General features: G+C 33.3%; 1 protein-coding gene across 1 annotated transcript in view; it reads right to left on the reverse strand.

Annotated features, from left to right (window-relative positions):
- The window catches only part of DCC (DCC netrin 1 receptor), a 1,180,955-nt gene that overhangs the window by 196,568 nt on the left and 966,279 nt on the right, over positions 1-18,108 (reverse strand). The window contains exon 15 of the mRNA XM_082416529.1: positions 7,494-7,688. Coding sequence (XP_082272655.1) covers positions 7,494-7,688 — 195 coding nt within the window. The remainder of the gene's footprint in view (positions 1-7,493; positions 7,689-18,108) is intronic.

An 18,108-nucleotide genomic window follows, 5' to 3' on the forward strand; every position in this document is an offset into this window, starting at 1 on the left:
TTGAATGTCACTGTGTCATTTAGATTTTTGTTTCATATTAATTTTAGTAAATGAGTATGTTTTATAAAATTTCATGCATTTGATGAGTTATCTGAGTTTAAAATCCTGGAATCTTCAACTATTTAAAAAATTGTATATGATATAATAGTCTACTTTTAGGTATAGAACACTGTAACTTTCAAGGTTATAGAAACACAATTCAAAGCCTATGGAACTACATTATTTATATTTGCTAAACTACTGATGTACAAAACTATAATAAGAACAATGCCTTATTTATGTGTGCATAAAGGTTTTTAACTTTTAAAAACTTGCAAATGGCTATACTTTTATTACCTCAATTGAATCTCATAAAAAGCTTGTAAGGTAGCATACTTTACTACTATACAGATGAGAAAACTGAGGTTTAGAGGGTCCCACAGTATGAGAATAAAAAGGTTACTGTGCCACATATAACCAACAATTCATTGTTAGAGATAGAACTTAAACCTTCATTTGATATCACTGGATTATGAACAAATTTAATCACAAATAGAACCCATTTTCTTAATTAAAAAAGATTACTAAACAGTCCCAAGAAAAATATTTCCAGTTAGTGTTATAAAAAAGTATTTTTGATAATATTTAGACAATGAATTTACCTAAAAAAATAAATCTTTTAATTAGGGAAAACTTTAATATTTTTGCAATGATCATGATGCAAAATTTAGTATTTATATCTCTTATGAAGACCAACTTCTTTACCTGTGTTAACTCTTTTCAATGTCTGTTAACTCTTTACACCACATAATAGGGAATAAAAGGTACTCTTATTCTGCATTTTCACGGAAATACTAGAAGGCTGGAGTTCAAATGACTTTTCCAAGATTAAACATTATGGCAGAGACAAAAGTATGCATCTGAACCCATATTCAGAATTACATTCAATTCCATCTTTATTTACTTTTTAGCATTCTTAGACTATATTTATTAACACAAATAAGTGAAGTAGTGCCAAATATAATTCAGATGATAAATACACTTCCTAGAAACCGAGTTTATTTTTATCAAGAGTGTTCACCATAGCACCTGTCCAAAAATATTTAAAAAGGAACTACAAGTTTCCAGTTCTGCTATGATGGTATGAGCACCCTTTAGCTCAACCATCCCACTGCTAACAACTATAAACTCTAAACAAAATACAAAAAAAAAGAGAGAGAAAAACCTAAAAACCCAAACAACATAATATCTGAGGGTGATATAAAAGTAAGCAGACTGTAAAATTAAGTAAGAACTTGGACAAGTCATGAAAGAGGAAATAGGCAAATAAAACAAAAAAAAAAAAGAGAGAGAGAGAACAAACAGAAAAGACAAATAAAATGATCGACCTAAATTCAACCATTCATATAATTACATTAAATTTTAATGCTCTAAAAACTCCAGTTAAAAGGCAGAAATTTTCAGAGTTCATAAAATACCAACACCCAACTATATACTACCTACAAGAGAAAGACAAACGTTAAATACAAGACACAGATTGAATGTAATGGATTGAAAAAGATATACCATGTGAATTGTAAGTAAAGGAAGGCTAGAGTTGCTATATTAATAACAGATAAAATCATCTTGAAGACAAAGAATGTTATCAGAAATAAAAAGAGACATTTATAACGCTAAATGAGGTGATTTACCAAGAAGACATAACAATTATAAATCTAAACTGGCTTAACAATAGACTCTCAAAATAAATGAAGCAAAAAATTTGACAGAATTAAAGGGAGACATAGATGATTCCATGTTTATAAAAGGTGATTTTGATACTCAATCTTAGCAATTCACAAACTATTGATCAAAAATTTTAGTAAAGGCATGGATGATCTGAAAAACACTATCAAAGACTTTGATCTAACTGACATTTACAGAGCTCTATATCTAATAACTGCAGAATATTCATGATTTTCAAGTTCACATAGCACACTCAACAAAATTAACAGTATGTTGGTCCCTAAAACAAATCTCAAACATTTAAAAATAGTAAATTGGTGCAGCCAATATGGAGAACAGTATGGAGGTTCCTTAAAAAAATAAAAATAGAATTACCATGTGATCCTGCAATCCCACTCCTGGGCATATATCCAGAAAAGACAAAAACTCTAATTTGGAAAGACACATGCACTGCAATGTTCATAGCAGCTCTATTTACAATAGCCGAGACATGGAAGCAACCTAAGTGCCCATTGACAGATGAATGGATAAAGAAGAGGTGGTATATATACACAATGGAATATTACTCAGGCATAAACAAGAATGAAATAATGCCATTTGCAGCAACATGGATGGAACTAGTGATTAACATATAACTGAAGTAAGTTAGACAAATATCATAACACTTATATGTGAAATCTAAAAAATGATATAAATGAACTTATTTACAAAACAGAAATAGACTCACAGACATAGAAAACAAATTTACAGTTACCAAAGGAAGTAGCAGGGCAGAGGGAGATAAATTAGGAGTTTGGGATTAACATACACACATTACTGTATATAAAGTAAATAAACAACAAGGACCTATTGCATAGCACAGGGATATTCAATATCTAGTAATAACCTATAATGGAAAAGAATTTGAAAAAGAATATATATATATGGATAACTGAATCACTTTGCTCTACACCTGAAACTAACACATTTTAAATTGCTTATACTTCAATTTAATAAAATAAAAAATAGTTAAAAAATAAAAAAAAATTAAATGTAAAAAATAGTGATATCAGAGTATATTTTCTATCATGATAAAAAAAATTAAAAATCAATAATAATAAGATAACTAGGCAAACCCAAAATTGTAAAATTAAGCAACACAATAAGTCATAGGGCAAAAAGAAATCAAGGAAAAATTAGAAAATATTTTAAACTAAATGATAATGAATATCCAACATATAAAAATTTGTGGAATGCAAGGAAAGTGGTGCTTAGGGAAACACCGATAGCTTAAAATGCCTACATTATGAGGTTCTACCTTAAGAAATTACAAATAGAAGTGTAAATTATGACTTAAATAAGTATAAGAAAGAAATTAGTCAAGAGCAAATATGAAAGAAAAAAGATAGATAGTAGAAACAATTATTAATGTTAAAAGCTCTTTCTTTGACAAGATCAACAAAATTGGTAAACCCCTACCTAGACTGATTACAAAAAAGAAAGAGAACATAAATCATTAATATCAGAAATGTAAAAGCAGTTATCACCACAGATAACCACAAACAGTAAGAGAATATCATGAATGAACAACTCTATGCCAACAAATGTGACAAAATAAAATAGACAGATTTCATGAAAAAATTAACTTGCCAAAATCAATACAAGAAAAAATTAAAAATATGAAAATACCTGTATATGTTAAAGAAATTTAATTCATTTCAAAAGCCTTCCTGAACGGAAATGTCAGATACGGATGGTTTTGTTAGTGAATTCTATCAAATACTCAAGAAATAATAAATATCAATTTTACACAAACTTTTTCAGTTATAGAAAAAGCAAATTGTTCAAATAATTTTATGAGGCTGGTATAAGCTTAGTTTTAAAAAGAACTGGAAAAAGTCACTAAATGAATAGAAATTCATTGACAAATGTACCTATGAATATAGGCAAAAAAATCCTTAATAACTATTAACCAATTAAATCCTACATTATAAGAATGTGTATTTACCCTTCAAAAATCAATCGATATAATTAATGATGTTTAAAAAAATGAAAGGAGGGAAAATATATGACCATTTCATGAGATAGAAAATTATTTCACAAAAATTCAACAAATAAGCATGATAACATTCCCATAAAACTAGGAATAGTAGAAAACTACCTCAATGTGATAACAGACATCTATGAAGAACCTACAACTAACTAACGTCCTTGCTGGGCTATACCCCGCAGGCCTACAAGCCCTGCATCTGCATAGCGTCAAGACCGAAGAAAGAGCCCAGAGTCAGCAACAGAGACATCAATGAACAAGGGAGCTTACACTTCTGAAGCAAGGTCCTGGAGTGACAGACAACCATGTTCGGGCAGATGGCAGGCAGGACATGGCGGCAGTCTTCACTCCCGGGAGTGAAGGGGAGATTACCAGTTATAGGGGAATTGACCTCAGGTGAGCTCATTAGCTACCAGGGAAACCAGTAGAGGGGCACGCCTCTCACGGCCCCTTTGATAAGAACAACCACCAGCTGGGGCCTGGGGCAAGTGCATAGGAAGGTCAGTCTTGGGTTTAGGGTTTAGGTGAAACAGGCACTGGTGGGGCTGGGGATGGACAGAGAGCAAGAGGACAGCCATCTTGAGTGGTCTGACCATACAGTCCTATTTTATGTTTCCCCTAAGATTAGGAACAAAGTAAAGATGCCTGCTTTCACTATTTCTATTCAACATTTTACTGAAGATCTTCATCTTTGCAAGAAAGAAAGAGAAAGAAATAAAAGGCAGGAAGATCAGAAAATAAGTATAAAACTGTTCCCATTTTCATATGATATGCTCATTTAAATGGAAAATCTCAGAGCATCTATAAAAATACTAGTGGAACAAATAGTTGAATTTAACAGGTCTTAGGATACCAAGGTTAACGTTAAAAAATCAGTTTGTTTGCAGCAAACAGCTGGAAAATAAATTTAAAGAATAATTCATATATATATGTATGTTTTAGGACTTAATCTAACAAAAATATTCAAGAACTCAAGACCTCTACATTGAAAACTATAAAATAGTGCTGAGAGAAATTAAACAAGAAATTCAAAAATACACAGTGTATTGTTTGTGAATGAACTCAATAAAGCTCTTTTCAAAACTCAACAAATTGTACACTTTATGCACAGTTCATTATCTATAAAAATACCTCCACAAAGATAAAAAGATAAAGTGATTGATGGATAGATTGATCAATAGATTGGTAGACAGTAAGTATTAAGTTTTTTTAAAAAAGGGACCTGATTTCAAATTAATTTTGCTAAACATTGTTAGAATTCAGATATTGTGGATCTATACCATGTGTATACACCAAACTTGGCATTAGGACTTTTGAATAAAAAGGAGGAAGATTTCAAAAGATTAATTATAAACAGCTAATAGTACAAACATTGGTTAATGAAACTCTATGCCTGCACTAGGTAAGCTTTGTTTTGTTCTGTTTTAAATCAGGCAATACTTGATACTGTTCAAAATTGTCGTGTATTTCTAGTCCTGATGCAGGTCACACTGCCTGGTGTCTAAATAGTGAGTTACTATGCCTGACAAACAAAATGTTATTTGGAACTTCTCATCTCTCACCAAAGAAAAGAAGAGGTTTATTGGTCAGTTACAAACCACGTAGCTTTTTATAGTCTAAAATACAATCGTGATACTTGAAGTTATGGCTGACCCTATGCTTAAAAGTATTACAACTTTCCTTAATTCATTTTTAATTCTATAACTGTCATACTGTTCTTAAATTATATCATTCCCTTTTGTCTATTATATATAAAATGTCTAGATTAATAGCTTTAAAATTGTACTTGAAATACCTTTTCAAAAAGATACTATGAAAACTGATACGCCTATTTTAATGTTCAGTAGAACAAATGAAACATTGATGTTTTCTTTGTAGAGTTCAAATGTGAACTTGATTGAATCCTTTATCTTTATAAAAATTAGAACTTAAGATATGTTTAACATACATTTGGCCAATCAGTGGAAATTCACGTTGAAAATATACCGGTTTATTTACATAACCATGAGGATACTGGAACAATAATGAAACACTATTTTATATTTTATGTTAAGACATGGTACTATGTTAAAAGAGTTTCAGTAGAATTTAAATACTTATGTACATATACATGTGTGCATGTCGTGGGAGAGCGGGTGAGTGTCTCTCCAGATAAAGTGCATACTCATGATTATCTATCATTGAGACAGGGTCCTGGCCCATTTTACCTTTATCAGTGTTCCCAGCTCTTTAAAACGTACCTTACGATGGGAAATTTCTTTTTTAAGCATTTGGAAAGATTTGCCACAGTACTAATCTCCCAAATGCCTCAACTTTACTAGACTTGGAAACTCATGGTAGAGTGTCTTTGTAATAAAGAGCATCATTATCAAAAGCACATGGTGAAACAATGCAGTTTTCCTTCATGACTTCATTCTGAGTTTGCATCACAACCTCATTGCCAGAGAGCCTGTGTACTGCCACGGGAATCTCTTCCTTTGGTGCGTGGCATCAAGATGAACTGTCAGAGATGGTGTAGTATACTGAATAATGGATAAATGAGAGTCCCCTGACATAAGTTTGATGGCCATAAAATATGAATTTTGTGATTGCCTCTGCATTCAAATTCAGGGACTGACTGAGAGAATATTATTTCCAAATGCCAAGCTAACTAAAATTGTGGAGATTTGCAGAAGGTGCTTCTCTTATTAGTGTTTGAAGCAATTATAGAGAGAATGGGTCAGTGCAATTTTCCTCTTGCACTGACAAAACCTTTTCTTGCTACTGCATTTTAGCTATTCATATTCAAATCAGGCTTCTCATCACAAATGCTCTGTTTCTGAGAGACACTGCAAATAAGCAGCAATTCAATCAGGTTGCCTTTTCACTGAGAAGGTCACCGTACTTCTTTGCAAATAACATCGTGTTAAATCAACAGGTAGAATCAACTTGCTTTTTGCATTATGACAATTGTTTAACTTACTGGCACCCTATATATGACATATATTCATTTTATTTCCCTCTGCTAATGATATAATCTCTTATTGCACTATGGAAAATCCAATGTAAAATGTATATGAAAACTTTGCACATGTTAACCCTCTCTGAATAAACAAAGTTTCAATGAATTGAGAAACATCACAATAGAAGTATTGTATTCAGTAAAAAGGAGGTTAAATACTGTAAGAGAAGTTGGATTGGGAGGGATCAGGAATATACATAGAGAGGAGTTTGATTGCTCCAAGTTACTGTCTTGGTTGAAAATTCCTTTTTTAAAATCTTGTTGTTCTACAGTCATAATGAGATATCCACCAAGCTTTATCTATAAATACTAAGGGAAAAAAAAAGGTAATGTGACTAGATAATTCAAGGTTAAAGAAAAATTGACAGAATATCTTTCTAGGGAGAAAAAAATATTTGCTGACTTTCTTTCTGTAAGAATTATTAAGATTAGAAGTTTCCACTGACAGAGGAAAAAGAAAAATGTTCCAATGCACTTTTTCTATCCTTGTGACACATAGGCAGGGTACATACCAGGACACCCACTACTGTGTATCTGTCTAGATAAAATTCCCCAATTCAAAATCCAGACAGGGAGAATGTATGTGTGTATATAGGAGGGTGGGTGAGTAGATTGATAGAAGATAGAAAAAGAGAGAGTTATGAATTAATATATGTTACAAATTGAAATCAACTTCCAAAGAACAATTTTCCAAGAAAGAAAATAATTTAAAATAAGTCATTTATTTTCCTTAAGAGAAGAAAAATCACAGCTACTCACCTAACCTCTCAATGGAATAATATCGCTGTTTACTGTCCACACGTACTGTCTCGGCATAAGGGCTCCCAACGCCATAACCGATGATGTAACCTCGCACCACAATATTTGGGTTCAAGGGAGGAGTCCAACTCATGATGATGCAGTTGGTCTGGGGCCTCACATGAAGAGAGCTGGGCTGGTCAGGGACTTGAGACTCTAGAATTCAAAAGCAGGACAACACCATGTTTCATAATAGAACACAGAGCATGGTAAAACGTCCCATTTAAACAAGACTTAATATCATGTTCCACAGACCCTCAAATGACGCACCACTTATTGCCCAAGTTCCTCCTTGTATTAGTTTATGATATGATTTCTATGTTTGATTTGACTTTCTCAGGATTTCTTAAACGCAAGAGGATACTGAATTCCCTCCAGAGGCACTGTAGCATCATACATCTTTTCTTCTAACCGACTTTTTTCCTTGGGATTCTTTTTTTCTCATATATTTCTTCTTAGGTATCATTAATAAGGGGTGAAATCAACACAGATGTAAGAATAATAGAAAGGGAAATGAAATATCAAAAACTGTCTTGCCCAAGGATTATTTACTCTGATTTAACTAGAGGAGAAAATGAATGTAGCAGTCCTTTCTTAAGAAATTGTCAGGATAAAAAATTAAGAAATTGTCAGGATAAAAAATTCATGATTTGCTCAGCATGAATAGGATGGTATTTGACCCATGGTTTATTGCATCTGTGAAAAGTGTATTTATTATTAAAGGAAAGGAGAGAGTGGTCCGGATTAAAGCCACACAGACTTTGGAGTGTGAAAACTGGCTTTAATACCAGGCTCTGTCATTTACTGGTTGTGTGTCCTCATCAAATTATTTATCTTCTCTGAGTTTACCTATTAATTAAACTGGCATTCCAAATACTGATTGACACAAAGCTTGAGCTCTGGAAGTAATCAAGAGAAGCATTCAAATTTTTACTGGATTCTTACTAGATGTGTAACTTTAAAACCTTATTTATCCTCCCTAAGCCCCAGTTTCCTCATGTGCAGAATGAGGATAAGGATAGTAATGGTCTCATTTGGTGGTGAGAAGATTTAATAAAATAATGCACCAAAACACTCCAATTATAAGTAGCACCAACTGGCATCAGCAACCAGAAAGAAAATGCACTTGCTACCCTGATATAATTTTGTTTAAATAGACTGTGTGTTGAAAATTAATAAATTGGCCTTCTGATTTTTATGTCACCATTCTTCCCTATGATCCTATCCCTAAAGAAATGAGGTATTTTCTGGACACTGATCATAATTCTATTAATAAATATTAGTAGAGTGCCTACTAGGTTTGAGGTATAAGGCTAGGTACCCATGACAATCACATTACAGGAGAGAGTAAATATGGCAGACCTAAAACCTGTACTCTTGTTGTTTATAGTTTAATGGAAAAGATAGAAAAGTAAAAAGGCAGTTACAATATACTATGATATATATTTTGATAGGTTTCATACAGGCACATGTAGCCTATTCTTTGAAAATCAAAGAATTATTCTAGGAAGAAATTTAAGAAAGAATATACCCAGCTAAACTTTAATAGTCCATTCAGTGCTTTGCACAGTTCTTGGCAATTGATAAGTACTCAAAAATATTAGTGATTTAAACTGTACTCAAACTATTTGTGTTCATTATCTCTTTAATACTGAAAATCTCTGAAGGTAATACATGTCAAATTATGTAGGAAAGTTTGATGACTAAAGGTAATATTAAATTTTATTTTTCTCCTTGATGTAATGGCAAAAGATGATGCAATCTTCACCACCAACTTTATCCATCTTCAACACGCACACTTCTAGCTTAAGTGGTATATGGAAGCATGTTTTTAATTGAAGCTTTTAAACTAGGTACCATACTATCAGCTTTTCAAAAGATGTTACATTCTAAAGGTGCTACATCAACAACATTTTCTAAAGATGCTCTTTTTTTTTTCCTTGAAGATACCCATTTGTGAACAAAAGGGACAAGCTATTGTTTGCCCTGAAGATGCCTGAGATATAATATGCAAAGGTGTAAAAAAAATCATCTCAAAATGTATATATAAACCTTAACAACAGAACACAATGCTTGTAAAGAACTTCCTACTATAAACCCTAAGTAAAACTAATAAAAAAATGAAAGGGATGGGTTAATACTTTTCAACCCTATTGCCATGGAGGCTCTCCAGTGTCCCTGAAATGTAATGGGCTCTCCAATGAATTCTGTTTGGCATATTTGAAGATTTTGCAATAATTATTGAAACAAGATAATCTGCCTATTCTTATTTTTAGAAAAGGAACTAAATGTGATTCAGATTTTCTGCATTTATGACTTTTTCAAAATAATATGAAAGCCTAATGATTTGAATGACAATATTCAACATCTTTTAGAATAAAAAGAAAAAGAATTTTCAGAATAACTATTTCTCCATTTTTCTGCAAACCACAGAATATCTCCCCTGCAAGTTAGTTAAATTAATAACCATAAAATTACATCTATCGGAGCTTTAAGGGTACCATGGTAATGAGTGCACGAACTGATTCTTGAAGAAGAGGGGCTGTCAGAACACAAGACTCATCTTTATTCTTCACTACATAAAAGGAGTTTCAATCCTAGATCCAAACCTCAAAATACTTTTTAACATGATAAAAAAATAAGGGTGTTGATACATAAGAGTATATGCTGCCTCCCATCTAAACATTTAATGGGTTCTTACAACCCAGTAAAGATCATTGGGCCAGGGACTTCCCTGGTGGTGCAGTGGTTAAGAATCCACCTGCCAATGCAGCGGACATGGGTTCGAGCCCTGGTCCGGGAAGATCCCACACACTGCGAAGCAACTAAGCCCATGTGCCACAACTACTGAGCCTGTGCACCACAGCTCCTGAGTCTGCACTCTAGAGCCCACAAGCCACAGCTACTGATCCTGCATGACACAACTACTGAAGCCTGTGTGCCTAGAGCCCGTGCTCCGCAACAAGAGAAGCCTGTGCACCACAATGAAGAGTAGCCCCCGCCTAGCAATGAAAACCCAACACAGACAAAATAAATAAATTAAAAAAAAAAAACAAAAAAAGATCATTGGGCCAGAAGGAATGGTGCCTGTCAAGTATCAGACTTAAGTCATTCAAAATATATGGCCTCATCATAAAGATAACTGTGTTAGGAGATTGTTCATAATCTGGAATAGCCCATTTGTACCCACCTACTCACTTCTTAATATAAAGACAGAAACAACAATTTTCCTTTTATGCTACTTGCATGAGTTTTGTCTAATACAGCTGACCTTACAGATTATGAAGGTGGTTACTACTGGAATGAACTATAAAACATTGATTTAGAAAATCTGCTATGGAAGGTAAATGATGTAAGTACCCTTTGTTTGAAGGCCAAAACTGAAATTTGCTATTTAGAAGTCATGAAAGATTTTATAAGTACCTCTAGGATAATGACTGCATATATAAAGCATAGAGAAGTAGTAAGGTAATTATTGAAATAACTTGAAAACAAAGAACGTATCTTGCCTGAAATATCCAAATTAACAAAGCCGCAAATTTCTACCAGAGTCAAGATAACTAGGTTAACTGCCATTCCTGATTAGACCATGGAATTATGAATTCTGTCTCAGTTTAATTTGTTTCTAAAGAATATTTATTATTCTCTGAGTGATGATACAGAGTTTCACTAATGAGTAATGTTCACTTATAGCACACTGGGAAAGTTACCAGACTAATCTCAGTGACATTTCCACAATTACTGTGCATCTCCTATGCATCAGTCATAGTTCTAGGTACTGGGAATAGAGTTTTGAGGGAGATAAGACCAAAAAAATTAAGAATAAACAAACAAGGAAATCATGAGATCTTGGTAAGCTAGGATAGAGGATATAACTGAATCACATACGTGACACATCAAGGAAGGTATCCCTGGAAGAGTCTAGAGCCAGTCAAGTAAACCTCAAGGTGGAAAGCTTTATAGACAGAAGGAATAACTACAGCAAAACCTCTAGAGCAAGAATGAACTTAGTACTTGAAGAAACCAAAGAAGGTCACTGTGCGTGACCATAGATGGAAAATGAAGAAGATAAAAAGGGAGTCACCCGGTGAGAAGTAAAATGGTTCAGCTGTTATGGAAAATAATATGGTGGTTCCTCAAAAAATTAAAAATAGAATTACCATATGATCTAGCAATTCCACTTGTGGGTATATTCTTGAAACAACTGAAATCAGGTATTCAAACAGATATTTATATACCTGTGTTTGTAGCAGCATTGTTCAAGATACTCAAAAGGTAGAAGCAACTCAAGTGTCCATCAACATATAAATGGATAAACAAACTGTGTTCTATACATATAATGGAATAATTTTCATCTTTCAAAAGGAAGGAAATTCTGACACATGCTACAAGAACCTTTAGGACATTATGCAAAGTGAAATAAGTTAGTCACAATAGGACAAAATTATATGATTCCATTTATATGAGATACTTAAAGCAGTCAAGTTAATAAAGACAAAGTAGAATGATGACTGCTGGGAGGAGGGAAGAGGGAGGAGTAAGGAATTACCATTTAATGGGTATAGAGTTTCGGTTTTGCAAGATTAAAAGAGTTTTGGAGAAGGGTAGTAGTGATGGTTCCTAAACAGTGTGACTGTACTTAATGCTACTGAACCGTACACTTAAAAAGGGTTAAAATGGTAAATTTTGCGTAATGTGTATTTTAAAACAATTTTTTTAAAAGTTAAAAAATTTTGGAGACCATAAAAACATGTTTGTACTTGTCTGCGTGGCCACCGTGGAGATGCAGTGTACGTATTTGGGACTTTTGAGAGGTAGAGTCAACAGAGCTGTGTAACTGACGTGGTAAAGAGGAGGATCAATGATAACCCACAGACCTTTGGCTTATGGGCAACTGGTGGATGATGTACTGAGCTGAGGAAAAACAGACACATTTTTTGGTCATGGTCAATTTGAGATGCCTGTTAGTCACATGTATAGATACTAGGGAACTAGGAGGGTATAGAGGTTTTGGAGAAAGACCATGGACAGATTTATAGATGTGGAAGCCACCAGCATATAGAAGGTATTTAAAATAAATTTGTATGGATACAGACACAGTGTGAGCATATGTGCAAACAAATAAAATACAAATAAGATCACCCAAAACCCCCTAAAGTCTTCCCATATCACATTGGAAGGCCAGGTTCTTTACAATGCCTACAAGGTCATGTGTGATCTACCCTTTGCCCCCTTAGCTCTCTGTCCTCATCTCCTACCACTTCCCCCCTTGCTCACCTCACCCCAGCCATCCACAGTGGACACTTACTTTTCCTCACACATGACAGGTATGCTCTGGTCTCAGGGTATTTGCACTTGCTGTAGCCTCTGCCTGGGAAGCTCTGCCTCAGAGATACCCTCCCTGACCTTCTTCAGGTTTAGTTATTTAATTTCCAATTTCAGACTTCTCTGGCTACCATATTTAAAATTGCAATCTTTCCCTAATCTCTAATCTTTTACTCTCCTAATAATCTCCTCTCATGTTTTTCCCCATAGGATTTATGGTCACTTATTGTGCTACCTATTTCATGTGATTATTTCATTATTCTTTGTCTCATCTCTCTCCATAAATTCTCTATAACTCCAGTAATTAGAATAGTTCCTGGCACAAAGTGCTCAAAAATACAGGAACAAAGTCTATATTTCCTATAAGGTTCAATACATTATGCATGACTCATTAAATATAAAATTACCACAATTTTATATAACTCTCTCCATAACATTTTTAAGAAAAAAAATGGAATAACATTTTTTAACTTTGTTGCTGAAACGAGATGAAAATATAGTTATTTATGTCATTTTCTCCTAGTCACCAGCAAGATTGGTCTCCTCTGGCTCCTGCTAAGGAAAATGATTGCTTCTGTGTACCGTCTGCTGTGGATATGGCACTGCCAAGTAGTGTCAGGCAGTTGGTACTTTTGACAAATACACATTTATTCTCGATTTAGTATGCTGCATTTTATGGTTCATTTTGTTAGAGTTTTGCTCCAATCCTTAATAGCTTATATTTCTTCACAGAGAATTACAGAAGGCAATTGACATACCCACACTCTGTCTTTCTAGACAGGTCTGGTACATACTAATGTGTTCATTTCTATTGGCAGGGCCTGTTCTCAGCAAAGGACATCATCTTCCTTAAGCCACTCACCTCTGTAAACTTTGAATGTTGTTTGTTTATTGCAGGGGACAATCACTTCTATTCATCATTAATTCTACTGTGTTATTCTATTTTATTTTTTACAGTTCTACTCCTACCATTTTCTCAGACTTAACTTTTTAATATAGTTTTAAAATTTACATGTAGCAAATTCACTCAGTGGTACTCAGTTCATGTATCCACCATTCCCGCCATGGCACAGGAAAGTCCCACCCCCACCTCAAAATTTCCTCATGCTGCTTCCTTTTGCAATCATTCCCTCCCCCAATCTCTCAGGAAGCCTGCTGGCTTGGATGACTGGTGGATGCCAGTACTGTCCCAATGTGAATAACACATTGAGTTATAACAGAAATGATGTCTTGAAAGATCAGCTCACAACCTCCAGTTGTTTAAAAGGATGTGTTTTTGAGCTCTCCATCTTTGTTATACTTGAAAATACCAAAAGAAGAAAACAACAAAATCTTTAAAACCACCCATGACCAATCTGTCTTTGAATTATATAGGTGATAACTTCACCCTCTTTTGCTTCAATTCCATCATTAGAATCACTGTCAACTAGTTTGATGTAAGAGAAGGAAAACTTTATGTTCTGCCAAAAGTACTGGCAATAGTCTCAACACTATTTATTGAATAATCTGCTGATGGAAATATCTTTATTATTTTATTTATTTCTCAAATAATAGCAAATGTTTCTGTCCTCTATGTTCTGTTACACTGATCTACATACTTGTCTATTTCTATGCCAGACAGTACCATATTGGTTTTAAATCAGGTTTTATACTAAAAATGTTTGTTCTACTTTTTCAAAAATTTTTTGAATTCTTTTATATTTATTCTTCCATATAAAGTTTATTCTGATTGGAATAATATTAAATTAACCATTAATTTGGGAAGAACTAACAGTTATGTAATGGCAAGGTTTGCATCAAAGAATATACATATCTTTCTATTTACTCATGTTTTATTTTTTATATTTTAATAAAATGCTATTATTTTCTTCATATACATTTGTTTATATCTTGTTAAATTTGGTCCTAGATTTACTTTAGGTTGCTGTATGAGTGCATTTCTTTTCTTTTTAATATTTAAACTAATTATTGATAGTGTAATAAAAAGCTGTTTTTGTTTGTGTATGTATATATGTGTGTGTGTGTGTGTATATATATATATATATATATATATATATATATATATATATATATATCTCGAAACCTACTATCTTATTACATTTTCTTATTGGTTCTAATAGGTTTTCAGTGTAGTTTCTTAAAATTTCCAAATATGCAGTCACACATTTATAAACATCAATTCTTTCCCTCTGTAATAAAATGTTACGGCTTTTTAAGTTTTTTTGTTTTTGTTTTTTTTCTTACCAAAACCTCTACACTCTGTTGAATAACAGAAATAGTAGAAATAGGAAGCTTCCTTAGCTTGTTTGGATCTTAAAGCCAATGGAGTTAGCATTTTACCATGTAGCATAATGTTTACTTTTTTACAATAATGTTTTTTACAATAATATTTTGAAAGTTTCTTTATATTCCTATATAAACATGAGTTTATAAAAGATTGGTAATAACCATCTAAATTTACAAAACGCCCTCCTGCATCTATTGATAAAATTATATGACAACACCCCTTTAAATTATTCCTTAATTAGATGATGGCTTTTAAGATGTGCTGAATGTATGTCCTGCTTTTGTATCAGAAGGGAATACATCTAATCTCTTAAAGCAGACAAGGTTTTATGATCATGAACAAGAAGAAGCTTCGTAAGACAATGATATTAGTATTTCATATTACTGTCAAGGTTTGAGATCTAATTTATCAAAACAAACAATACCAATAAGCATTTGTTGAGTGTTCGATATATATCAGACATGCTGCTGAGTACTTTACTGCCATTATCATAGTTAATTTTCACAAAAATGTGTTGAGATTGATACTGTTGTTACTCTATTTGTAGATGAGAAAACTCAGGGAAGTTTAGTTACTTGCCCAAGATTGTATAGTGAGCGGAGCAGGATTCAAACCTAGTTATTAAGACTTCAGAGACCACAATTTTATCCATTACATTACACTTAGAAAAAGTCAATCAAGTCATAGGGAATCAAACATTTCATGAGAGCATTAAAAAGTTTGCTATGGCCAAGGAAAGGATTTGGAATTTCTTTGAACATTTATCGAAGTCTAAATAATTTGTACCGTCCTATGTATAGTGGAGCTCTGAGATTTTGAACAACCACTTAACCAAGAACTAAAGCAGATTTTAAATTCCTTTCAAAAACCAGTTTTGGCTTTGCTGGCAACATTTCTTATATGTAAGGTGAATTCCACTTGAATGAGAATAAGGGGCTGGATTCTTCAATTTCATGATGACTTGGCTGCTGTACCACTGGCTTAACCTTATCCCATGAGCCTATTTGTCAATCAGCAATGCAAAATATCATGGATTTCCTATCAAAAGCCCATGTGAAAGAAATCCTTTTTCACAACATGCCACCTACACTGCACTGTGCATGAAATCTCATACTAACATCTTTATATCTCCAGATGACCACATTTGCAAGCTCAATGGTATAAACCCCCCTGACTCTTTACCCTCAAATTGGTACATCTATTTGGATGCATTTTAAAAGCATGTTTTTATCAAAAAAATAGTCAAATGAAAATAATTTCTGTATTTGTTAAAATTTAAAAATCAATTTTATAAAACTGTACCTAATATTTTTAATCTAATGGGTATGCAAGTAAACCATGTTGCCTAGATTTTACGTGTTAAAAGTAACATTCGAGATGTAACATAATTTCTTTTGGACCAAAGAATTATTTAGAAGTATGTTTTACATTTGCAAATATATATTGGGTATTATATTATTATTAACTATTAGTTTAATTACATGGTGATAAATGAATGTGTTTAGTATGATCCAAGAACTTTAATATCCATTTCTTTATAGGCAAATACTAAATGTTATTTCGATGCTTAGGAAAAAAAATATGATTTTCTAATTGTGTGAATATTTCACTTATGTCCAAGTAAGTCTTCTATATTCCTTCCTTTTTCTTTTCTTTTTTTTTTTTAACTGGTTATGATGGGAGTAGGACAGTTCTTTTCTTTTTTTTTAATTTTTGAATTTTATTTTATTTTATTTATACAGCAGGTTCTTATTAGTCATCAATTTTATACACATCACTGTATACATGTCAATCCCAATCGCCCAATTCAGCACACCACCATCCCCACCCCACCGTGGTTTTCCCCCCCTTGGTGTCCATACGTTTGTTCTCTACATCTGTGTCTCAACTTCTGGCCTGCAAACTGGTTCATCTGTACCATTTTTCTAGGTTCCACGTACATGCATTAATATACAATATTTGTTTTTCTCGTTCTGACTTACTTCACTCTGTGTGACAGTCTCTAGTTCCATCCACGTCTCAACAAATGACCCAATTTCATTCCTTTTTATGGCTGAGTAATATTCCATTGTATATACGTACCATATCTTCTTTATCCATTCATCTGTCGATGGGCATTTAGGTTGCTTCCATGACCTGGCTATTGTAAATAGTGCTGCAATGAACATTGTGGTGCATGTCTCTTTCTGAATTATGGTTCTCTCTGGGTATATGCCCAGTAGCGGGATTGCTGGGTCATATGGTAATTCTATTTTTAGTTTTTTAAAGAACTTCCATACTGTTCTCCATAGTGGCTGTATCAATTTACATTCCCACCAACAGTGCAAGAGGGTTCCCTTTTCTCCACACCCTCTCCAGCATTTGTTGTTTTTAGATTTTCTGATGATGCCCATTCTAACTGGTGTCAGGTGATACCTCATTGTAGTTTTGATTTGCATTTCTCTAATAATTAGTGATGTTGAGCAGCTTTTCATGTGCTTCTTGGGCATCTGTATGTCTTTGTAGAAATGTCTATTTAGGTCTTCTGCCCATTTTTGGATTGGGTTTTTTGTTTCTTTAAATTGAGCTGCATGAGCTGTTTATATATTTTGGAGATTAATCCTTTGTCCATTGATTTGTTTGCAAATATTTTCTCCCATTCTGAGGGTTGTCTTTTCATCTTGTTTATGGTTTCCTTTGCTGTGCAAAAGTTTTGAAGTTTCATTAGGTCCCATTTGTTTATTTTAGTTTTTATTTCCATTATTCTAGGAGGTGGATCAAAAAAGATCTTGCTGTGATTGATGTCAAAGAGTGTTCTTCCTGTGTTTTCCTCAAAGAGTTTTATAGTGTCCGGGCTTACATTTAAGTCTCGAATCCATTTTGAGTTTATTTTTGTGTATGGTGTTAGGGAGTGTTCTAATTTCATTCTTTTACATGTAGCTGTCCGGTTTTCCCAGCACCACTTACTGAAGAGACTGTCTTTTC

This window comes from Balaenoptera physalus (genome assembly GCF_965194825.1).
Source record: "Balaenoptera physalus genome assembly, chromosome: 12".
NCBI lineage: Eukaryota > Metazoa > Chordata > Mammalia > Artiodactyla > Balaenopteridae > Balaenoptera > Balaenoptera physalus.